The sequence below is a fragment of the Nicotiana tabacum genome, chromosome 23 (genome assembly GCF_000715075.1).
Source record: "Nicotiana tabacum cultivar K326 chromosome 23, ASM71507v2, whole genome shotgun sequence".
Classification (NCBI taxonomy): Eukaryota; Viridiplantae; Streptophyta; class Magnoliopsida; order Solanales; family Solanaceae; genus Nicotiana; species Nicotiana tabacum.
In genome coordinates, this window is record NC_134102.1 from 73,139,828 (window position 1) to 73,165,705 (window position 25,878).

At 38.6% G+C, this 25,878-nt stretch overlaps 2 protein-coding genes across 5 annotated transcripts; one reads left to right on the forward strand and one right to left on the reverse strand.

The window, feature by feature from the left end:
- Positions 1-1,781: 1,781 nt before the first annotated feature.
- Positions 1,782-25,197, forward strand: LOC107792268 (putative zinc finger CCHC domain-containing protein At4g19190). Of its 4 annotated transcripts, none has more exons than XR_012706106.1 (8): positions 1,782-2,088; positions 2,242-2,304; positions 2,675-2,829; positions 2,956-3,066; positions 7,124-7,325; positions 22,790-22,904; positions 23,000-23,996; positions 24,616-25,197. XR_012706106.1 is itself a non-coding variant. In XM_016614463.2 (7 exons), the coding sequence occupies exons 1-7, from the start codon at positions 1,873-1,875 to the stop codon at positions 23,908-23,910; spliced, it is 1,773 nt and encodes a 590-aa protein (XP_016469949.2). In that variant the 5' UTR covers positions 1,782-1,872; the 3' UTR covers positions 23,911-24,264. The 4 variants fall into 4 exon arrangements, 1 of the variants encoding a protein (XP_016469949.2); XR_001649491.2 differs by having other exon boundaries at positions 24,719-25,197; XR_001649490.2 differs by lacking the exon at positions 24,616-25,197 and adding an exon at positions 24,105-24,264.
- On the reverse strand, positions 18,059-22,770 carry LOC142177567 (uncharacterized). Its single transcript, XM_075246716.1, has 4 exons — positions 21,544-22,770; positions 18,925-20,657; positions 18,718-18,836; positions 18,059-18,619 (listed from the first exon to the last, which is right to left on the reverse strand). Exons 2-4 carry the CDS (start codon positions 20,645-20,647, stop codon positions 18,158-18,160), a joined length of 2,304 nt encoding a protein of 767 aa, XP_075102817.1. The 5' UTR covers positions 20,648-20,657; positions 21,544-22,770; the 3' UTR covers positions 18,059-18,157.
- Positions 25,198-25,878: the final 681 nt, after the last annotated feature.

The following is a 25,878-nucleotide window of genomic DNA, read 5'->3' on the forward strand; positions in this document are numbered from 1 at the left end:
GTTCAAGCCGTGGAATCAGCCACTAATGCTTGCATCATGATAGACTGCCTACACCACACCCTCTTGGGGTGCGACCCTTCCCTAGAACCTGCGTAAACGCGAGATACTTTGGGCACTATCATTTTCTTCTTATTGTACCTTCATTGTAATTTGTTTAATGAATTTTATTGGCGGGTAAGATAATCTTAGTTTTCTTACAGTACCAAGGGATTACTACAATAGCCCAATTCAGCATTATAGATGTTGGTACAAAATATTCCTTTCGGACCACTTTAATTAATTTTTTAGTTGTTTTTACACATACAAATAATCCACCTTTTAACATTACAACTTGTTTGGATTGTTGTTACATATCGTTTTATAATGTATCGTATTGTATTGTTTGTTGAATACAATATTTGGATAGATTGTATCATTTGTCGTCGTTTCATGATGTCATGCACCAACAATATGAAGAATAAACTTGCAAGTTACAAAGAAAAAATAGGATACAAAGTAGAATTATTATATAAAAATTAGGATAAAATATGATTATTTAATAATAAGGAAGGTCAAGATGAGAGGAAAAAAAAAATAAGGAAACGACGCTACCATACCAAATCCGTCATTCCATAATGTGACACTTTTCGTCGTTACATAACGATGGATTTAACGATACGGTGCAATAAAATTTAAGTAAGAATCAAAACAAACATTGTATTTAAAGTAACAATATGATACAATAGGTAACAACCATCCAAACTAGTTGTTAATTAATAATAAAATTGACCATATTAACATTTAATATCTCTTTAATTTGTTCATTAAAAATATAACAAATACTTCACTACTCTTTAATCCAAGTGCAACTTTGAAAAAAAAGAAGTTAGTTCCTTTTTGATATTTGAAAATATTAAATATTATGGACAATAAAAAAAGCTAAAAAAATTAATTAAAGTGGATCACAGGCAGTAATCAATTAGCATCATAAAAAGAGCACCTAGTTATGAAAAATAGGGATCTTTACGTAAACAGTCGACCAAATTCATTGTTTACTTTTTTTAACCAATATACATGGATTATACAGTGAATATACATGATTATACACATATTATACATGGATTACAAATATATTATACATCTATGGACTATTTTAAATTTAAGTGTTTGGCTAGGTGGCTATTTAAGTTAATTCTTCTAAAAAATATTTGAGGTGTCATACCTGTTGATAGCTAATTTTTTAATAAAAAAAGTGCCATTAAAAGATTAACTCAAAGAGGAAATGAATGATAAATCGTAAAAAAAGTAGCAAAATAGAGAACGACCCGTTAAAAAAAATTTCGAGGGAAAAGTTCATATATATGTAACTCAGAGGCAGATCCATGATTTGAAGTTTATGGATTCGTAAATATACAATAAGTAATTGGGTTCACATTTAAATATTTAGATTCACATTTAAATATTTTAGGTTCACATTTAAATATTTATAAATATTTAGTGGTTTTTTTAATACATATATACGGTATGTGCAAAAGTTACTGATTCACGGGAACCACACCTCCCTGCTGTAGATGAGATGATATGCAGCTAGTTACCTAAATATTTGGAAGCAAATATATGAATATTTATTTTTTTAACCATGATTAGAATCTTATCTTAGTTAATTAAATCTCAATCAATAGATTTAAACTATGCCATGTGTCTTTTATTCAAGTGGAATATATAGAAAAAGAAAATGGAAAATGGAGGGGAGTTGGATCCAAAATCTACAATTCTTAAAAGTGTTGGGGTTCAATTGAACTATTACACATCTACAGAGGACCCAATAAAACCCAGCACCACCACGCGACCCCGTCCCATCCCAATTCCCAAACGGGAACTCAGTCGGGTGTGATGGAGGAAGAGGGAGGTGGATTCAGGCTGAGCAAGAGATTCTCTGATAAAGGAGGTGAAGTAGACTACAAAACTAAAGCTGGCACTGCTTGGTCTCACAATTTCCTTAACCAGAAGCCATGGCACCCTCTCTCTTACCCAAACCAACGTCGCAAGTGGATTGCCGAACAGACTCATGCCCAGAGAGAGCAACGTGCTAACGAAATTGCCCGCGAGGTTTGGTTTTTCAACCAACCGAATATATACCCAATATTCCTTTTCATGAGACGATTTTCTTGATTTGGGGTTTTGTTAGTTTGCTTAGTTTTGTCAAAAAGTTTCAATTTTGCTTCTGGTTTGTTGCTTTTCTGATCTGGGTGTGTGTTTCAGTATGCTCAAGAACAGGAGTATTTTCGTCAGACTGCTCTTGTCTCCAAGAAAGAGAAAGAGAAGGTAACCATTTTTATTTATTAAGTTCTGCTTGATTTTTTGGTTATTTTCACCCTATTTAATCCCCTTTTTCTCATTAAAAAAGTTGCATTGTTTGGTTAAAAATATCATTTTTTAATCTAACATCCACATATTTCTTCAAGGAAAAGGATGAATAAGAATTGGTTATTCAATGATTACACGTTTAAATAATTTGAATCAGTTTCATAATCCAAAAACAAACAGGTACATAATGTTTGATGCATTTATATGTGAAAGAATCATGGCATATTCTCTTCAGGGTTGTAAAATATGAAGCAAATAGTATTGCACGTGCGGTGTTTTGGGATGTTTTTCTGTGGAGATTGATTTGTTTGTCTGACAATGTTGTTAGATGGAGATGATGAAAGCTGTTAGCTTTATGTATGTGCGACCGCCTGGTTACAATCCGGAAAGTGCAAAAGCTGCAGAGATTGCTGACGAAGCACAAAAACAGGGGCATGTTGGCACTTCTCAAGAAACATCTGCAGCAGGGGCCTCCATTTCTGGGTAATGCTGCTAAGCTGCTGTAGTTCTCGATGATTCTAAACCTAAATTTTGTGAAAGAGACTGCTGCACCATGTATCATTGGTTGTAAAACTTAGACTCACTTATATTACTTTAATTCGTTCATAGGAGACCTGAAGTGCCACCTGTTCAGGAGAAAAAGAAACCAAGGCCAAAGGATGTTTTTGGCCGTCTTTTGCCAACAGAAGAAGAATTTGAAGTGCTTAAAAATGCTCCAAGGTATGTGCTGTTTTCCTTCAGGATTGATAACCAAGTTACAGAATTATATTTGACATCATCTTTTCAGTTTTAAGCTATTTGAATTTGAGGAGATTTATAGTTTAGCAGTTTGTTTTTCTAAAGCTGCTTGGAACCACTTGTTCTGGCAGTTTGATGAGCTATATTATACCTTCTCTTTTCTTTATTCCCTTTCAAGGAGTTGTACAAAGAAGGAAAATTGCTTGTCTTGTGAGCCCTAGAATGGAACATTTCTCCCTTAAATGTCTATTAGCTGACTAGACATTATGTTGCAAAGCATTGAATATCAGACACATTGTATTGTGGTGTATAAATTGGAGGGAAATAGATACCGACAAGACATGTATGAAGTAATTGGTCTAGCTATTAACTTTTCAAGTGGTGATTCCTTAGGTACATTTTTTCTTTTGTAATTAGTCAAGCTATTCATCACTACTTCACCAAGATCGTGTTATTATCTTAGGCACAATTATTTGAATAGACTAAATCCGCTTGATGTAATTGTGCCTTTGTCTTTTTTATTGCATAAGCATTTCTCACCTCCTTTTTAGCAATGGTGCTACTGTTTTTCTACCATCCTTCTGGTTTTGGAACTAGGATCCAGGTAAAATTGGTGTTTGCAGGGTTAAATGGGAATCTGAGACATTCCACTTGCTAGTAAGGTGATTTTATTTTGTTTTAACGGGAAGTATGCAGGTTAGGAAATAAAAGAAATAGAAGCTTTCAAAATGAGAGATAACGGATTGACGTAAGCTACGATTTGGACAAGAGGAGTAACTGATGTCCCAGTTGAGAAGACCGAGACATCATCTTGTCATCTTGAGTAAAAATGTCTCTGTTGAGAACACTGCAACATCAAACCTTGCCTTCTATCTATTGTATACCCTTATTCGGACCATCTGTTGGTGGTTATGACTAAATTAACTGGTTAGCCTTGACTTCATAAATTTGTAAGAGAATACAAAACTTAAAGGACTTATAAAGCACCAACTCAACCAGCAAGTTCAACTGCCCCTCTCTTTCTACTCCAGCAGAGAAGTAGAACATAGCTTACTCTAAAAGTTCATCTTCCTTGTCCTTATTCCTATTCTTCAAACCAGCGAAGCATATGCCTCAACTCAAAGACATATACTTGGACACACAGCTAAGGGGTGTGGCCTAGTGGTCAATGAAGTAGGTGCAAACCTTGGAAATCAGGGTTCGAATGCAGCGACAAAACGTACTAGGTGATTTCTTCTCATCTGCCTAAGCTTGTTCGGTATCTGTACTGGTGGGAGATTGCAAGTACCGGGCGGAATAGTTAAGGTGCGCGCAAGTTGCCCCATATACAACAACAACATACCCAGTATAATCCCACAAGTAGAGTTTGGGGAGGGTAGTGTGTACGCAGACCTTACCCCTACCTGGAGAGGTAGAGAGGCTACGATAGACCCTCGGCTCAAGATAAGTGGAAAAGAAGAAAAGGAAAAAAAGAAGCAGAAGAAAGATGGGGAGAAAGAAAGACGAGGGAGACAAAAGACGATAAGGAAAAAGAGGAGAAAAAGAGCAACAATTTTCAGTAAAAGGGAGAAAGAGTAGCAAAAACAAAAAAGGAATAGAGGACATATACTTGGATGCATGGAGATAATATGTCTTCAATTCATACTATCTTAGTGCCACTCTAAAATCTTTTTGATGAGAATTTTTTTTAAAGTTGTTTGCTGCGAATTGAGTTTGAGAAGTTCACTTTTTTTTTCCGCCTCTAAACAGAGTTTTCCACATTTAAATCAGCCATCCAAGTGTCTAGTGATGCTTTTGGGGGCCGGTGGACTCTCTATCCATTGCTTTACATGAATGCAACTTTTTGGGGTGTTGTGATGTTAATACGAATTTTTCAAAAACAATTATATATCCACTGCTTTTGAGGATCTTGTCATCAAGAGGATTCTAAGTTGCTATATCGTTGGATTTTTTTTTTTTTTTGATAAGTCACTAGATGGATCTTACTCCTCCCTTAAAAATGTTGAATTGTCTTTATTTAGGATTCTCTTTGTAGTAGATTTTTTTCTCGAATGAAGTCCCTAAAGGGGTTATCAAAGAAAAGATGGAGCTACTGATACTATGCTTGTTCTCATTGGAGAGGGATCGATGAGGTGTCGAACGTTTTCTTTTTTTAATCTTTTGTATCCGCTTAAGGAAGAAAGTGATTTCAACAATTGAGATTTGCTGTCCAAGAACATCATCTGGTGGGAATCATTGTCTAGGCTCCACAAAAGAGTGTAACTGTCTGAGATGCAATAGGCACTATGCGGGATGTCAAGGTGATAAAATGGTGAAACTAAAATGAAAATTTTCAAATCCTTGACCTTCTCTAGTTTTCTTCTTACTAAAATCTTATTTCAGTATTTCCAAGCTACAACGACGGGATCTATATTTGTGCTAAGAAGATTGATGGAAATTCATTGCGAGAGGAAGCATAACCTACACGATATTCATTGACATAGGGAAAGCATATAATAGAGTGCCAAGAGAAGTCCTTCAGTGAGTGTTACCTGTTTAAGAAGAAAAAAATTGATATTAATCATATAAATGTCATAAAGAATATGTACAAATGTGTTATCTCTAGCGTTAGAGCAATGTAGGAGATACAAAGTAGTTTTGTATTACAGTAGGTGTACATTAGGGATCTGGCATCTGGAATTAGATCAATATTTGTTTACGCTAGTTAGGGATGAGTTAACTAACATTATACTGGGTGAAGTCTCGTGGTGTGATATTAGCGTATGATTGTGTTAATTGACAATACTATCGGAAGTGTCAACCAAAAACTTAAACTATGGAGAATCACGCTAGAGAGTCAGGGTTGTAGTATGAGTAAAATAAGACTATACTGGCCACAAATGGATAGTGAAGTTGAGGTTATATGGCTTGTACACGAGGTTTCTCCCATCATTAATAAAATTATTTACTTTATCAGGAGAAAAGAAGGTGAAGTTGGGGTGAGATTAGACGGGATTATAGTGCTTAGACACAAATTGTTATGACTAGGCTCGATGAGATGCAAACTATTTAGATGTTTAGGTTTGACTCTTAAGAGGATGTTATGATAGATGAAGATGTAATGCATAGAATGAAAATAGGATGGTTGAAATGGATAAGTATTACCAGAGTGTTATGCAATAGGAAAGGCAAGTTCGGCACAATGGTTGTAAGACCGATAATGTTTGTTAAGATTATATCAATAAGATGAGTGTCATAGAAATGTGAAGGTTAAGATTATGTGCAGTCCTACAAGATTAGAGTGGATTAGAAAAGATGACATTCTGTCAAATGTACAAGCAATAGGATAAAATGAGAGGTCACTTGAGATGGTTTGGACATGTCATACGTCGATCTCTAGAGGCATTGCTCTATAGGTGTGAAACCATGGTGATTGAAATGTGTTAAAAAGGGGACGAGTTAACCTAAGAAATTATATGAAAAAAATTTATAATCTCTTGAAATCCATACAGACTTGGTGAAAGATAGGGTATAATGAAAGAAAAAGATCCATATAGGCTATATCAGTTAGTTGCGATTAAGGCTTTTAATCATGTAGTGCACTTATGCCTTATCAAAGAAATCATGTTAGTACACTTACTTTAAAATCCAACATTGCTAGGAATTTTTTATCTTGTTAGAGGTCTGTTATCCCAGTAGAAAATGTTGAAACCTAGTGTTGGAGAAGATAGTGAAGATTCATACCAAACCCAACTAGCTTGGGATTAAGCCAGAGTTGTTGTAATCTTTTTCTGGGCTTTATTGGCTTCCTTGGTGGTATTTACTGAATATTTTCTTTCCAATGCAGAGCCAATTCTGATTTTCTTTGAGTTAATAATGTGATTGTGCAAATTAAGATCTTCCTGTTGTTAATATATCTTCCTCGTTTTGCTTCTGTCTATTCTATTTTTTTTTTTTTTTGTTGCTTTTCAATCTATTATGGTGGAACTGAACTTATGGTAGCTTTTGCCTTCCGAGTACCAAGATATATTGATGCCAGATGATTGTTCTTCACCTCTAGGTTGGAAACAGGTGTTGCTGGAAGGGCCAAACCATTTGGAATTGAGATACGTAATGTCAAATGCGTCAGATGTGGAGCCTTTGGCCATCAGAGTGGCGATCGTGAATGTCCATTGAAAGATGCTATTATGCCAAATGAAGAGAGTCGAATAAAAAGAGATGATCCTTTAACTGCTATCCTGGCTCAGACAGATGCTTCTGAGGTAATGTGGCCTATGTTTATGTGTGCGTGCATGCTTTTTCCCCTTTTTCTCCACCCACAAGCTAAAGTATTCTGTTTGCGCGTGCATGTTTTTCTTATTCTTACATAGCCATGATGACTGGACCACTTGACCTCCCACCAAAAAAAAACAAACAGAAAAGTTTGTGATAGAGGGGTTGAAACAGTGAATTTAGTGGAGATAGGTTAAGAATTTGTTTTCCACTTTCCAGTATGCTGAACAGCTTCAATTTTCAAAGAAAAATAACTTGTTAAACATTTCGCTAAAAAGTAGGAATTAGAGGGCTAGAAATCCTCCTTTAGAGAAAGGAATCATATTATGGAGTAGATCTAGCTTTCTTCAGAGAAGGGGAATCATATTTTGGTGTAGATTCTTAACTTTTTGGTATACTGCTTGTTTACAGGAGAATTTTCCATTATTAATAAGATTATTTACCTTGTAAAAGAAATGCTCCTTTAGAGAAGCATATGCTCTGGGGTAGAGCCTTCCCTATTCATTGTTGATGCAATTTCACTTAAAGCACCCGTAAGTTGATCCATAAGGATGCCAAGAGACCTCTTCTCTTGCGGAAGATGTACTTGGAGCTCTAAGCTTGGAAGGTTGCTCTATTTCTTGTAGTCCGTAGAAAACAAGGTATAGATCTGTCTCATCTTTCCAATTGTACAATTCATCAAGTTTCCAAGTTTTAGGCTCTGTTTCATTTTTCCATCTAAACCTCTAGGATTACAATTTGCCATCTTAAAAGTTCAACTCATTGTACACTAACCACTTTCAAGGGGCAAACTGGTCAGTATAGAAAATGAAAGAGAAAAGGATTAAACGGAATCAATTTTGTTGAGTTATATATTGTTCCACATACTCTCTTTAGGAACATGCCCTTTGTAAGGGCATCTGAAAGGATTTATAAAGGTTTTGAATTACATCCATTGTCTAAAAGTGTTGGTTGGATATAAATATTGTTTCATGCAGTGTCAAAATCAACTTTTGAGACGCTCATTTTTGCACGCGTATGTATACAATCATATCCGAGTGTGAGCTTCAATATTGTGAAGTCCACATAAGAACCTCAAAATTGGGTTCCACATGTTGGAGGAAGTTGAAGTATATGATATTCCACATCGGGTACATTAGGGCACTCTTAAGGGTTTATAAAGGTCTTGGTCTACTCTCCTATCATTACCTTAATGTTTTTAGTTGGGCGCCTACTGCCTAGATTTTCCACAAGCTTGTCAAAACATTGAAAGAAATGAAACACCCCCCCACCCACCCCCCCACCCCCCCAAGAAAAAGAAATGGACAAAAAAATTGCTATTGCAAATTGTGTGTAGTATCGTGGAAACCAAAGTCTTAAACTTCATTAATTAAAGGGTGGAGAGTTTTCATTAAGACGTGAACCTGGCCTAGGAGAATTGGAAAGGAATGACCATGGCAAATTCAGTGGAAGAAAAAAGCCCCCGGGGAAGTATCTTATTTTGGTTGCATGAAGTTCGTCTAACACAAGAACACTTGAGAAGAATGGGACTGAATAATACAAAACACCTATCTTTGCATAGCGGAGTTGCAAGGGAGCTATAGTATATGCTCTTGTTTTACAAGATATGGTGTTCTCTTTGCGCTTGGGTGATGACGCAACTAGTTCGACAAAAAAATATAGATCTTGGTTCAAATAATTAAATTTATATAAATGATGGTTAATCTTAGCTAACAATAATATCCCTAAAATGGAATTCTTAAAAAAGCAACAAACACTGTGTAGATATAGTCAGACAATGGCGATAGCATGCAATAAATATTCCAGAAATCAAAGACAATAATGTAGCATTCAATATCAATGAATAACAATAAATGACATTTAAGTAAATAGAATGAATGAGTCACCCAAGAAAGGATGGAATAAGTGAATATCTTTCTGACAATGATAAATGATGGACAACCCCTTGAATATTTGAGTTATTCTCGGATTTGGTGGAAAAATGTAGATAAGAATCTCAGTGAAAATGTAATGTTTGTATCTTAGCAATGAAATCCAATTCTCTTTCTCAAGTCAAAGTGTATTTTTTACAAAATGAATATCACATGTTCCCTATCATTATGTCTTTTTCTATTTATAGGGAACATGTTCCTAAAAGAAAAACATAATAGTACAAATGCAGAGACTATCCACTAGAATATTCTTTCTAATGTCCTATCTTGAAAACTAGCCGTTATACTTCTGTCAAGAGTCCTCGACCTCGGCCCTAGTCCTTGTTGATTCCTCGACCACGGCCTTTGCTGATAATTAGATTACTTCGGCACGCAGTGTCCCAAGAATGCTTTACTAACACCGTTTTTTTACTTAAGATGGATTTTGACCCATACAGCTAGTCCCTCCGCTTATCGAGGTTGTTCCTGCGGACGCGATCGGTGAGTGGGCAATGTTATTCATGAGTCATGACACAATTCTTCCGTGTTGGCTGAAGCCGTGGTTGTGGAGACAAGGCTACGTGGCCTTCTGACAGGGGCGTATCTAAGTCTTAGGGTATGGGTTCATGTGAACCCATACTACTCTCCCTAAACCATGTATAATAATGTTATATTTTTTGAAAATTACTTAATTATATGTGTGTGAACCCTTGCTCAAAGACTCCTATGGTACAATAATCATTGGGTGCACCTCTACGAGTGAAATTGGTGGTTCAAATCCCACTCCGGACGGTCTTGTTTTCTGCACGGAGTATAGATATATACGTGAAAATCACTAAAATTTTAAAAAAATATAATTTTAAACCTATAATTTCAAAAGTGTAGTGGGTATATGGTAGATACTAAAGTTAAACTCGTCAAATATAAATTCCAAAACCGCATCTTCACAATAGTGCATCCATCCTCTTGAAATCCTGGATCCGCCTCTGCGTTCTGAGGTCCGCATATTTTGAATTTTTTTGAATTTCTCGGGAAGTTTGTTGGAGCCGTTTAGGCCAAGGGGAAAGGTGATGTCATGACATCATGCGTCATAATGACGCCGTTTCCCGACGCGTTGTATCGATTTGGGTGTGATTTTTGATTAGCTTGTCGCTTCGATTTTCGTGTTAATCATGGCCTGTCGTTTCGATTCTGGCGCCTCTCAACCTTATAAATAGGGGAAAGTTTGTCAATTTTGAAACTTTTTTCCCAACTCTCGTTTCTTTAAGCAGTAGCCTCTCCATTGTTTTCTTTGTAGAACTCTTTGAACCCTTTTGTTTCAGCGATTCTCATTATTCTTCACTCCTTCTTGCTTGTTAATCTCCTTCCTTTATTTGAACCATGTATAAATTACCTTTTGAGACTAGGGAGGGGAGCCGCGTTGCCCCCCTTGGCAATGGTGTTCCCTTCTCGTGGGGAGTGTTTCTACCGCCGTTGAGGATGAAACTTTTCCGTCGGTGGAGGAAATAGTGCCACGCAACCCTTACTCCAGATCCGACTTTACCAAAGCCCCTGAGGCCGTACCTGGTGATTTCCGATCAGTGATGACGGTAAAGGAATTGGCGGAGTTTAAGGCCAAATTCAGCCTTGCCGTTCATGTCGAGTTGATTCCCGCTGTGGGAAATTCGGCCTGTGCCTTCTACGCTTACCCTTTCCAAGTCGGCTATTCCTTTCCTCTCCTACCGTTGGTCGAGGACTTCTGTCGTTACTACGGCGTTTACCCAGCTCAGCTTGTGCCGTATGTTTATAAACTTATAAAGATGCTTAGCAAATTTGCCTAGCTAGCCGGGGTCGAGTTGACACTTCGACACTTAACACATCTGTTCGCCCCTAGCTTTTATAGGGGAACAATGTTGAATCTTCGCCATCGAGGGGGCAAGTGTTTGGTGGTGAAGATGGACGACAAAGCCAACCGTCAATTCTAGTTCAACTTCTTTTTTGTCAGAACCGAGGACGTCGTGGCTAATGTCGACGGTTTCCCCGAGGTTTGGAATTATGCTCGTAAGTACCTAATTTCCCTGCTTGTAGGTATCTGATTTTTATCATGTGCTTTGTCATGGGTTTTGACCTCTTGTTTCCTTCTCATGCAGCCAAGACCTCACCTCCTCCTTCGGTCGCTCACATTTCTGACTGGGTCGATCGGCTCCTCCCTTACATCGTAGGGATTCAATGAATGGCCAAGTTTTTTCAAGAAGTTTGGGCTTGCTCTCCCTTCGATTGGCATGTTCCTTTTAACATCGGTGTCTTAGCTCTTTTTTTTTGTTTACCTTTGCTGACCTTTTCCTTTCCTTGTGTTTTCTTAGCTTCGGCCAGGGGATCTTCGAGGAGGTCGAGAGCCCCCACACTCTCGTTTCGGAAGAGGAAAACTACTACGTCCTCGGCTCCCGCCCCCAGTCCCTCCTGTTGCTGCGTCCGAATTTGCCCCTCCTCGGCGTGGAGACTTTGGCCGCGGAGACCTCGGCTTCTCCCTTATATACTCTCATAGACGAGGGCGAAGAACCTTTGCCCGATAGAGATTTGATTCCTCGTAAGAGGAGGGTTGTGGATGTCAGGGGAGAAAGGTCGGCGACCGCCGATGTAGGAGATTGTGGTTGTCCTGCGGAAAACGACAACAGTGCATATCGGGGAGAGACCAGAGGCTAGTCCCGAGTCCACTTGTTTGGAGGATACGAAGATAGACCTGTGGGGGATGCAGTCGAAGGCGTGGTGGGCAGTGATGACCCTATTCTTCCAAGATGGGAAGAGGCCTCGTCTTTCGGGGTTGCGGCGGACATACCTTCTTCAACTGATGATAGAGGGAAAGCTGTTGTTGAGGAGGAAGTTGGATCCGATTCCGACATAGACCTAAACGAGCTGAGGATGATCGACGAGGGCCTTACTCAGCTTGAAGCAGGGTTGTGAAAAACGGTCGCTTCCTCGCTTAAAGCGAGAAGCGAAGCGAGGCGACCCTATGACCGCTTTTGCTATATGAAGCGACTCAGGTAGGCAAAAGCGTGCGCTTCCCACTAAAAAGTGAGAGGCGCTGAAGCGAAGCGAGGCGACCAAAGCGAGCGCTTCTCTGTTTTAAACACCTGCCAACCTATTTAATTAAAAAAGAAAGGTGTTCTTTTACTAAAACATACGACCAGCAGCAACAGAGAGAAAAAGGCGACTAGGGTTCCAAGTCTTGTACTTTTCAACTTCAACATACGACCATCAGCAACAAATATATGATTTTTCTTTTTCTTTCATTGTTTTAGCGTCCAAATAGCAACGAAATGCTGGCGATTTTTTTTTTCCACTTCGGTTCTTTCTCAGTCTTCTCTTCGTTGAAATGCTGCCTAGTTCTTCTTTCACTGTTTTTATGCTGCCCAGTTTTTAACAGAATGGTATATTTTAATATTCAAATAGTATATTTATTTTTATTTTTTTTAAAAATTCCGCTTTACTTCAAAAAAGCGAGCGCTTCGCTTCTCGCTTTAAGCGAAATGGGGGTTGTCGCTTTTCCTCGCTTCACGCTCTTCACAACACTGGCTTGAAGTGAGGTTGGAGGGGGGGTTCGAGGACTGTTACGATCCCGATGGATCGTAATCTTCTTGTGGACACCGAGAATATTATCCCTTTCCTTTTCCCTCTTTGTTATGAGATTGAGGGTACGACCCTTAAGACTATAGATGGCAACTTCCTCTTAAACAACATTGCTGGGCTCGAGATATCTATGTGAAATTGAAGGACAAGTACTTCAGGTGCCTTGAGAAGTATCAGGAGCTTAGATGTCGGTTTCGTGAAGGCGACAGTGTGTACCAATTGGGGGAAGACTTGAAGGCCATAGACGAGGAGCTGGTGCGGATGGTGGGGAAGTGCAGTGTCCTGGAGGGGACGTTGAGGAGCAAAGAGGAAGAGCTTGAGCTTAGCAAGGGGGTCGAAGTCCAGTGCAGTGATCTCCAAGCTCAGGTAGTCATGTTGCGCGGCCAGCTCGAAGAATGTCAATTTAGGACGGAAGCTCTTAGTGGCGAGGTCACTGAGAAGCTATGGGAGCTAGAGAAGGTGGAGTCTGCGCGGTCGGAGGCTTTGAGGAAGACGGAATCCCTTGAGGTGGTGGTTCGGGCTCTTCGTTCCGAGCGAGAAAATGATTTAACGACGGCCAGGCTCAAAGAAGAACGACTTGATGAAAGGATTGGGGAGTTCGAGAGAGGTTTCTGGCCTCTACGATCGAGTTGTTGCTTTGGAGGCCGAGAATGCCCAATTACTGGCACAACCGTCCTCTTCCTGGACTTCAGATTTTCCAAATGCTCTTCTGAAGTTATATGAGGAATGGATTCATGCCGAGGCCTAATTAGATGTCTTTCGAGATTTGCATGCGTCGAGATCCGTTTCTGAGACTGCCCTCAAAGATGTTCGTGTTAAGGCTCATGAGGCTCGAGTCGCTTGTGGGTATGATTTCGCTACGCCTGAGGCCGGTGAGGACGAGGGTGTAGACCGGCTCGAGGAGAATGCCTGGTATGATGCCGCATATCTGAGGGCGAAGGTGGCGATGACGAGGATATTAATGGTCAGGGTGGCGACGTTGTTGAGGACCAAGTTGGCGAGGGCACTGATGGTCGTGACGGCGGTGACCAGTAGTTTTATTTTGATCTTTTTGTGTATTTTTGTTGGCGTCTTCACGAGCCTCTGTAAACAGTTGTGAAATATCAAAGTTGTTCCTTGCATCTTTTTCCCTTGTGTTTTTTTTGTACTCGTATGTTTTTTGCCTCGATTGTTTGCTTGTTTCGCTTTTGTCCTTGTTGTTAGTCTTTTAGCTGGCCGTGGCCTTAGAGTCGGCTATTCGTAGATTGTGTGCGTTGTTTTTTTTCTTTTCTTCTATTTTTGTGTGTGTGTTGAGATGTGGCCGAGGGTCGATAGGTCTTTGTTCGGGCGAGGTCGAATCTAACCTTTTGTTAGATTGCGGCCGAGGGCCGGTAGGTGTTTGTTTGATTTTAATCGAACGTAACCTTTCGTTAGATCGCGGCCGAGGGCCGGTGGGTGTTTGTTCGAGCAGGGTCGAACATAACCTTTCATTAAATCCTGGCCGAATGCCGGTAGGTGTTTGTTCGAGCGGGATCGAATCATAACCTTTCATTAAATCGCAGCCGAGGGCCGGTACGTGTTTGTTCGAGCGGGGTCAAACATAACCTTTCATTAAATCGTGGCCGAGGGCCGGTAGGTGTTTGTTCGAGCGTGATCGAACATAACCTTAACACGAAAAGGTGTGCGGGCTGGGCGGTTACGAACTTATCGGCCATTGTTTTCGAAAGTTTCTATGGAGCGGGCTGGTAGCTGCGAATACCGTGTTAATGTCTCTCCCGTGAGGGTTTCGCCAAACTTCTTTAGCAAAATGGAGGATACTTGTTCCTTGGCGAGGTCGTTGCCTTTCACGGCGGTGACGTAGTGTCACATGATCTTCAGGATCGGTCGTTCCGTCGTATATCCTGAGGTAGAGTGGCATTTTGAAGGTCTTTGGTATGGCATGCAGGGTTGCATCATCGCTGTACGACTGCTCTACGAACCTGCCGGCGTCCCTTTTCGGCAGCAGCTTATGAGCGTTCGGTATCTTGTCAACTCGTTCTTGGTGTTTTTTTATCTGGTCTCGGAGCGCCTTGTTTTCATTATTCATTTCTTCCATCCTTTTTAGAATGACAGCGAGGGTATTGTCACCCGCACTATCAGTAACATTGTGAGTTATACCTGTCGTTGGAGGGAGGGGTCGGTTGCACTGCTCGTTTGTTTGTTTTATCGTGCAAGTCCTTGCGGTTTCTGCAGTCATGCCTGGAACGGGTTTGTTGAGTATGCTTGCTAGCGTGTCGTTCAGCCATGCCTCGAGGAGTTTTTTCACAGCTGGGGCGTACCTTCCTCCGTAGACATGGAGGCCCCTTTTCCGCTGGGTTTTGTTATGATGCAGTATGGGGGTGGTGATCTCTCTCGCCTAGGGGACGCGTCGGGCGTCATGTCTTCACCTACTATTTCACAGCTTTCGTTGATGACATTCATGAGGTTGGTTGGGAAGTCACTTGTTATTTTTGTCCTTTCTCCTTGGCTATCTGCCATGTAGGGTTTTGTATACACAAAGAAAGGAGATCTCAGGGTTTTTTGACGTTAGTGACCTGCGTTAATTGTCGATCTAGAGGAAACTAAAAATTTAACTAAGAAATCACCACAGACAGCGCCAAATTGTTTGACCAAAAAATATAGATCTTGGTTCAAATAATTAAATGATATAAATGAAGGTTAATCTTAGCTAACGATAATATCCCTAAGATGAGTTCTTAAAAAAGCAACAAACACTGTGCGGATATAGTTGGACAATGGCGATAGCATGCAATAAATATTCCGGAAATCAAAGACAATAGTGTAGCATTCAATATCAATGAATAACAATAATTGACATTTAAGTATATAGAATGAATGAGTCACCCAAGAAAGGATGGAATCAGTGAATGTTCTTTCTGACAATGATGAATGATGGACAACCCCTTGAATATTTGAGTTATTCTCGGATCTGGTGGAAAAGTGTAGACAAGAATCTCAGTGAAAAGGTAATGTTTGTATCTTAGCAATGAGATCCGATTTTCTTTCTCAAGTCTAAGTGTATTTTTTACAAAATGAATATCACATGTCTCCTGTCTTTCTATTTATAGGGAACATGTTCCTAAAAGGAAAACTCTTATAGTACAAATGTAGAGAATATCCACTAGAATATTCTCTTTAATGTCCTATCTTGAAAACTAACCGTTATACTTCTGTCAAGAGTCCTCGACTACGGCCTTTGCTGATAATTAGATTACTTCGGCACGCGGTGTCCCAAGAATGCTTTACTAGCACCGTTTTTTACTTAAGATGGATTTTGACCCATACATTAGTGCGCGTCTATTGCTGGTTGAAAAATCATCAGCTCATTTTATATGAGTGATTGTACACAGAGTTAAGATGTTAAATTAACGTATATTCTATTTTAGTACGAATGGAAGATGGTATGAAAATAATTGTCGAAATGTTAATTTGATAAAGAGGATATCGCATCAAACTTAAAGTTAAAGGTGTATTGAAATGGAATGAGGTCAGGCATTTTGAGACGTTCCAAAATGCAAAGAGAGATATAAATTGGGATTGGGAGGGAGTATATATTTTTAAATTTTTGGGCTTCAGATGCTAAGAACTTTCTAGGAGAGGTCTTTTGGAGCTGGTATGGGAAGAAGACTTCAAAACAACTGCTGAAAGCATCATAATTCCGGTCGGCATTGGAAGGAAGGAAAGGAATCTCAAATGTTTGAAAGAAAAGCTTAAGCTCTTTGTCAGACTACCTTAGCTTTTTGTAGATCGTGTTCATGAACTTTTGATTTCATTGTCTCCCTGCAGGGGTAAGCCTGACTTGTTCATAACTTACAGCAGTTCCTTAGTGCTAAAGTTGTGAATACAAAGTTATCTTTTTTAAAAGATAAGGTGTAGAGAGTCGCCAAGATTGCGCCCCCCCTCTTCTGCCAATATGTTGCAGATTACTCTTCGAGATGAATGCCAAACAATTTATGAAATAACGATAAGAGTAGCATGGATCCAAGATCAAATTGTAAAGCTTAATGAGCGTGTGCCACAAACAGAAATGAGCATCGGCTGCTCATGTGCATTTAGTGAACCTGGTACGAGGTTGATACTTGATCTTCAAAAGCCCATCCCCTAGGCCTTCTGCGGTCCTTTAACAATGTAGGCTAATGATCAATGAAGTAGGTGCAGACCTGGGAGAGCAGGGTCCAAATGTCAGTAGAGACAAAATATTAGGTGAAATTCTTCTCATCTGCCTAAGCCTTGATGGGTAGAGTTACCCGATTCCTTTGTTGGTGGCAGATGCGGATCCAGGATTTTGGCAGGATGAGTGCACTATTAAGAAGAGGTGGATCCAGAATATAAATTTTACGGGTTCAACCTTTAGTTCTTACGATTGCGTACCCATTGCACTTTTGGAATTATAAGTTCAAATTTTTATTTTTTTAAATAGTAATTTTCTTACATCTATATTTATTTTCCATGTTGAAAATATTGAGATAATTTGAACCCATTGACTATATGCTATATCATACACTGCTACTAGTTTTAATATACACATTTTGTTTAATCATATAAGATTTTACAGCGACAAAAGAAAGAGTAGGAATTTCAATGTGTGAAAATTTTGAAAGAATTAACCAAACAAAAAAAGAAATAAAAAGAAAAAGTACTTAATTAACACGCAAAAAATAACACCAGACACGCCCATCTCCCATGGGCGTCTACTTCTAGAAAAAAAAGGAAAAAACAACAAGATTGACATAAGATTTGTATTCACAACCTCACTTAGAGAGGTACACTCGGTAACCATCACATCATATAATACTTTGAGCATGGGTGCACACATATATTTAAATATTTTTTGAAAAAATATAACATTACTATACATGATTTAGGGCGGGGAGCATGGGTTCACGTGCCCCGTGGAACCCCCTAGATACGCCCCTGGTTGGTGGAAGGTAACATTTACTTGGTGGAATAGTCAAGACGCGGACACCACCATTTGTTAAAAATAAAGAAAGGAGAGATTGGTGATAAGATTTTGCACTCCTTCAAACTATAGAAGGATGTGCTCTTTTTTGATGTATTCTATCAGTACCAGTGTTTTTAAGAGCGAGAAGCGCAAAAAAGCGACAAGGGCTCGCCTCGCTTCAAAAGCGAAGCGCAAAGCGAAGCGCACGCTTTATTAAAGTGAAGCGCAATTCTTAAAAAACATAATGTAAACCTTGCAAAGACACAATATAAAATTATAAATAATCAAAAAGTTCAAATTGTCAAAATCAAAGCTACTAAATTACTAGAATCAACCTCTTATTCTTCTACTCTTCTTGTTCTTCTTCAAGATTGTCAAAATCTTGAATTCCTCTATTATCTTCATATTGCTCGTCATCTTCCTCCTCCCCCTCCTCTTCCTCTTCATGATCACTTTCATCTTCATCAATTAGGGATAGGGATCGACTTGTGGTAGCCACACTTTTTCCCTTCCTAATCGAGCTTGAACTTGAAGTATTCCCCCTTAAACCATAAGGATTCTCCCCAACTCCACTAGCAACCGCAACATCACCCCAAGTGAAATTAGAATCGCCTTCAAATACTTCTTCATCTTCACAATTTTCGGGGACTCCGGTTAGCCACTCATTAGCCTCATCAATATTGTCCAAAAGAATTGGATCAATTAGATTGCGGTGGTTGTAGCGACGCCTCAATGCTCTATTGTATTTTATGAACACTAGATTATGGAGGCGCTTCAAGGTTAGTCGATTCCTCTTCTTTGTATGAATCTGCAAACAAGATGTGTCAACTAATTAGTAGGAGTTGGGACAATTGAGATATAATTTACTTTATCTCAAAACACGAAATAATTCTTTTTATTTCTCACGTGTTCAAAAACGCTCCAGTTCCTTTCACATCCGGATGAGCTACAAGTTAAACTTAGAACTCTGATGGCGAAAGTCTGTAAATTCGGAGTCTCTACACCATATTGGTCCCACCACTCAACTATAGAAGTGAAAAAAAAATTCAAGAGTTAATAAGTATAAAAAATACATTAAAGTTAGAGCTATAAAATATAGAAGCACTTGGTCACCTGGCGATTTCGTCTTTCTTTGTTTAATAGCAAGTCGGAGCTTAAAAAGTCCCTCAGCTGCCTTGTAAATAGCAAGCTGATCTACTATCTTTTCTTGCATGTCTTCATCTGGGGTCAACTTGATAACAACCTCATGGAATCCTGTCCACACTTCTCTAGCCAATGAATTATTCTCATGCTGATCATAAAAGAGTGACGGGTTCAGAATAAGTCCAGCTGCATGCAAAGGTCTATGAAGTTGCTCACTCCATCTTGCATCAATGATCTGAAAGACCTTTGCATATTTCTGCTCATCAGTGAATGATGCTTGAATAGCCTCCTTGGCCCTATCCATAGCTTCATAGAGGTAGCCCATTGGTGGTTTTTGCTCCCCATCCACGAAACGGAGTACTTTAACCAAAGGGCCACCAATTTTAAGAGCATGAAGGACATTATTCCAAAAAGAATAAGAAAGAATAATGCGTGCAACATCTTTCCCTGCACTTTCCTTTGCAAATTTACTCTTGCTCCATTCCTCTGAAGTGAACAACTTTCTCAAATTGGATTTTTGCAAGTGGATACTATGTAAAGTCAAGAAAGCAGTGGCGAACCTTGTCTTGCCCGGTTTCACCAAATTTTTTTGTCCGGTGAATCTTCTCATCATATTCAATAACAAGGGCCGCTGAGAAATATAAGAATGTACCCTAACGCCCTGGCCAAAAACTGTAGAGAAGGGTTTTTCCTTGAAAATGTCCCCGAAGATTAAGTTGATACAATGAGCCGCACATGGAGTCCAATAGACATTCTTGTACGCTCCTTCCACCATGCCACCCGCTTTCACATTTTCACTCGCATTATCAGTGACCACTTGAACAACTTTGCTTGGGCCAATCTTTTCAATGGTGTTCTGAAACAAGGTGAACATTTTGATGTGGTCAGTGGATGAGTCGCTAGCATCAATGGACTCAAGAAACAAACTTCCCTTGGGAGAATTCACCAACACGTTAATAATCATTTTCCCAGTTCTTGCCGTCCACTTATCCATCATAATGGAGCAGCCATACTTGTTCCACGCAACTTTATGTTCCTCCACAATTTTATTAGTCTCCTCCACTTCCTTATTTAGATAAGGACCTCTGATTTCATGATAAGTGGGAGGCTTCATTCCAGGTCCGTATTGACCAACGGCCTCAATAAAGTCTCCAAAAGTGTCAGTATAGTTGACACAATTGAAGGGGAGCCCAGCATCATAGACCCATCGTGCAAAAGCTCTAACTGCACGATCCCTCAAAATGTCCTTAGCAATTTTTTGTACATCTTTTCCACCGCTCTTTCCTTCCGGCTTCTTTGGGAAATAGCAATCTATAGGACCTTTAGTCCTACTCGTACCCGTCGATCCATGGCTTGAAGAGATTGCATCTCTTCCCCGTTTTGTTGGAAGTGACAATTCTTCAATATCATCATCACCATCATCATCAAGATTGGTCACCAATGGTTGATGACTCATTTGATTTTTTTGCTCCTTCTTCTTCTCAACAAAATTCTTTATTTCATCCCTCACCTCCGGTGGACATTTCGGACAACTTGTGACGTTTCTATCGCCACCAATAAGATGGAATTTAAAGCGATAAATTCCACCCGTTGTAATCTTGTTACAAAACTTGCATACAATATTTGTATTCTTCTCATTAACTCTATCGCCATATCGCCAAGCCGGGTCTTTATCTTTCGATCTTTGAGACATTTTGAAATCCCTATTAAGATATAAGAAAATACATAATCAAATAAACTGAAAATACGTATAATATATATAATAATTAATTTTATAAACCGAAATACACATTAAAAAAATCAAATAAACTAAAATATAACATACATAATTTTCTAAAATGAAATACATATAAAATTAATCAAATAAACTGAAAACATAACATATATATAATAATTAATTTTATATACTGAAAAATACATTAAGAAAATCAAATAAACTGAAAAATATAACATATATAAATAATAATTAATTTTATATACTGAAATATACATTAAAAAAATCAAATAAACTAAAATATAACATATATATATATATAATAATTAATTTTAATTAATTTTCTAAAGTGAAATACATATAAAATTAATCAAATAAACTGAAAAATATAACATATATAAATAATAATTAACTTTATATACTGAAATATACATTAAAAAATCAAATAAACTAAAATATAACATATATATAATAATTAATTTTCTAAAATGAAATACATATAAAATTAATCAAATAAACTGAAAAATATAACATATATAAATAATAATTAATTTTATATGCTGAAATATACATTAAAAAAATCAAATAAACTGAAAAATATAACATATACTAAAATACATATTAAAAGTAATAAATAAGAAGAATAAAAGGGGGAAAAAACAAAATGGGTTAGAGATAAAGGGAAGAAGAAGTCGCTGAAGTCTGAACAGTGCAAACTGGAGTACTGGACTGTCAGAGTCTCAGAGATAAACGAAAAAGAAGAAGGAAGAAAGAAGGAAAAAGAAAGAAAAAAAAACAGATTCTGACGGGACCAAGAAGAAGAAAGAAAGAAGAAAGAAAAAAAAGAGAAGAAGAAAGGAGAAGAAGAAAATTACCTGGACTGGTCAGAAATGTTGATGAAGAACCCTAGGCTTTGGTCGACCTTGATCGTAGAAGAGAGAAGAAGAAATGACCAATTTTTCAATTTAGGGTCTGTTTTGTATAAAAAAAACAGACCCAAAGTTTTTTTCTTTTAAAAAAGGGCCCTCTTTTTAAAAAAGGGCCCTCTTTTTAAAAAAGGGCCATCTTTTTAAAAAAACAGACTCAGTGTCGCTTTTTTATGCTTCGTCGCTTTGCTCGCTTCGTCGCTTCGTCGCTTCCTCCGTTGAAGCGTGCGCTTCCCTCGGTCGAGTCGCCTCAGGCAGCTAGAAGCGACACTGAGTCGCGTCGCGTCGCTTCGCGCTTAAAGCGACGAAGCGATCGCTTTTCTAAACACTGATCAGTACCTTCTTGGTACCTTTTCAATAAAATCTTTACCTTTCCATTAAAAAAAAGAAGAAAAAAAAGGAGACTGGTGATAAGATTCATCTGGTGCAACTCAGGTTAACTGTTGAGTGCCAATGTGGCATGGAAGACATTAGAGAGATCATCCTCTTTGATCTTGGCAATATCTTTTGGACTCAAAAACATCCATGTTCTTTTAGCCCCTGCAGAATAGGGCCGATAAAGATCATATTTGGTGAAGAATCTCCACCTCTGTTTATTTTAACGGAATGTTTGGGAACTGATTAAAAGTGGGCCAGTTTGACAAACATTGTTGACTATTAGTGCTCCAAGTAAAAGAATATGGATGTTTTGAGTCCAAACCCAAAGATAGTGGACAGTTTGAGGCCTTTCTCGAATCCGTTAGTCATAAGTTGTTTAGCATGCAATAATTATATCCATCTTTAGTTTTAAGATGTTTCTGCTCGCTTTGCTTTTTGGAAAATTACTGCCACCCCATGTTCGGATGCAGACTGTAACCTATGATTGGAAATTGGGGAAGGTAAGCAATAGGAAATGAGACTAGTAAGGATATGAAATGGAGGAAAGTTTTTTTACTTTTTTTAGGTTTGAGTGGAAAATAAGGAAAGCAAGGGGGAAATGTTTGGTTTTCTTTCCCATGAGTTTACATTTAGAGGTGCGCAAAGGAAAAAAATTTATCCTTATATTGTTTGTCCTTTTCTACTCAAACAAACAAGAGGAGGGGACATTTTCCCTTCTTTCTCTTCCTATCTGTTCTTTCCGAGAAAGTGTAAATTTCTTTCACCGTATCAAAAAATGTTAATGTCCCAATTTGTCTGTTTCCCGGCCTGTCCACAGCCTTTGAAGTGGGAGCTCAAGCAGAAGCCTGGACTCAGTCCTCCACGTGGTGGGTTCAATCTTGATGATCCTAACCAACAAATAGTTGCTGAGGACATATTTGATGAGTACGGAGGTAACATCTTCTTCCCATGGCCAGTGGTACCTCAGGTTAAATTCTTTTATAGTGTTTTATGTATATTAAATGCTAATGCCCTGTTTGATGTGCAGGATTTCTTACTGGGGATAATGTACCTGATTTGCTGGCCAGCTTATCAAGCAAACCAAAGAAGAAAAAGAAGTCCAGTAAAAGCGAGAACAGAAAGCGGTCTTCACCAGCTAGACCAGATTTACGTGATCACGAAGAAATTACTTCATCTTCGAATGATGATGATAGAGGAAGAACACCAAAGAAGAAAAAGCATAAGAAGAAGTCTCGAAAGCGTTCTGTGTCTTCAGAGGACTCTGATAGGCATCGGAAATGGAGTAGTAACAGACAGAGACATTCACTGTCAACTAGCGGAAAGCATTCAGAGTCAAGTTCAGAGGACGACGATAATGACAGGCATCGGAAAAGGAGTAACAGACAACACAGACAGAGACATTCACTGTCAACTAGCGGAAAGCATTCAGAGTCAAGTTCAGAGGACGACGATAATGACAGGCATCGGAAAAGGAGTAACAGACAACACAGACAGAGACATTCACTGTCAACTAGCAGAAAGCATTCAGAGTCAAGTTCAGAGGACGACGATAATGACAGGCATCGGAAAAGGAGTAACAGACAACACAAGAAGAAGAATCATAATGAGTCAAGTAGGGGAAAGCATTCTGAGTCAAGTTCAGAGGACGATAATAATAACAGGCATCGGAAAAGGAATAACAGACACAGACATTCACGGTCAAGTTCACCTGTGCCTGAAGATAAGGAACACAGGAAGAAACAGTATTCTGAGTCAAGTAGGGGAAAGCATTCTGAGTCAAGTTCAGAGGACGATGATAATGACCGGCATCGGAAAAGGAGTAACAGACACAGACGTTCACGGTCAAGTTCACCCGAGCCTGAAGATAAGGAACGCAGGAAGAAGAATCGTCACTACCGTCATCATCACAGTCGGCACAATCATTCTGATTATTCATGACAATGAAGTTATATCATCTAGCTGTTGCCTCCTATAGAAGAGCTCCAAAACCCACTAGTGATGCAAAAGCAGTAAAAGGAAAAATGGTGAGCCACGTTAAACCTACAGTGTTTGTATGATTGTGAGTAGTAGACTGAATTTCTGGTTGAAAATATCATACTGTTGTTTTCTTTAAAGCTTTCTGCCTTTGCTAGTTTCCTGCAGGTTCTTGGAGACCAATACTTGGATTAAATTGATTCTAGTTTAGATAGCTGGCCTCCGTTAGAATTCTCACGCTGTTTAGTTAAAAATATGGATTATTATGTAATAGGATTATTTTAAAGATACCGGATTGTTTTGGGTCTTTTCTCCAAATTTATGATAGTCTCTCAACACTTGGGTGATCTTTGTAAATTTTTGTTTTCCAAAAGCTTTTTTGCAAAACTTATCCAAATATTTTGCGGATGAAGACGGTATTTTTGGAAATAGAGATTTTCAAAAGCTTCTTTCACTTGTAAAACATTCACGAATGCATTTTTATCATCTTCTGTGGAACGGGCTTAGGATTCTCACCAAGAAAAACAAGTATTTCAATACAGAACATGTATGCGAGAAACATTATTAAAATTTGAAAAGTGAGAGTAACACATTGATTTTTTTTGATTTCGGTAAAGAAGTTTCGGAAAAAATTAGTCCGGCGTCATATTTTAAAGCATGCTATTTCAGCTGGTACATAGGTGAAAATCCTAACCGAACCCAGCGCTTCAACTAAGTACTGCGAAGTGAAGTTACCGTCCGGTGTGAAGAAATTGATTGACGTTAAATGTAGGGCTACGATTGGGCAAGTATAGAACCCGGAACACGGGACGAAGAAGTTGAGGAAGGCGGGACATGCCAGGTGGCTAGGACGGAGACCGACAGTTCGAGGTGTGGCGATGAACCTGGTGGATCATCCACATGGGGGTGGTGAAGGGAGGAGTAAGAGTAGTGGAAGTCATGGCAGGGTTTCGTTGACTCCTTGGGGTAAACCTACTAAATCTGGGTATAAAACTGGGCCTCTTAAGAGAAAAAAGTAGGTCTCTTTTGGGTAATTTGATGGATATTTGTTTGTTTAAGATTATTATGTTTTTGGATGAAGTTACGGCGAGATAATAATATTAGCAAATCAAGTTTGAAACTTGTTTATCAAAGAGCCGTATCCAGGATTTGAGCATTATAGGTCCGAGTTCATAATTCTACCACAAATTATTTGATTTACTACATTTTGAACTATATTATTTGTACTTATTTAGTGCACTTTTTAACACATACAGGGTCTGAGCCAAAATAGGTTAGATGATTGCATTTTTTAAGACTCTAAACTCGGTTAGATGATTGCAGTTCATTTGCTTTATGTTTTCTTTCTCCATGCCAGTATTATAGTATAGTTCTTATTTTCTTTAATGTGGAGTATACATGGATATCATTGATTCTTGCTCTGCATTTGTGGAAGCAAAGTTATGGTGATATCTTTCCCTATTATCGTCTATTCTGTCTTAGGCATGCGCGCAGGAATGTATTGTTATTTCTGATGTTGCTTTTTCCTTTCCATAGCCTCTGATAATGAAGTTTTTGTGTAAGTTGCACGCTTATTGTTTCCAACATAATTTTTAGTTTCTTGAGTAGTTAATGAGTTGATGGTGGGGCAATCTGTCATATCATATTTATGCTTTTCCTGCAATAAATTGAGTTTTGTTTTTTCTCTGAGTTTTTCTTGGTATAGTCTTACCTCGTCTTCTTGTATTTCCCTGATGTTTTACATAAATTACTTTTTGATTCCATTCCTCAACTAGATTGGGTAATTGAGCCGTACCTGTTGTTTCTGTTGTTGTACTTTTTGCTTCCATTAAGATGATCTTGCTCAGAAAGTCGAGGCTTTCTCACATGCTGTGTTGTGGTCTTTGAAGAATTGAATTTGTTTAGGTTTGGGAGGTGCAGCGAGAAGAAATT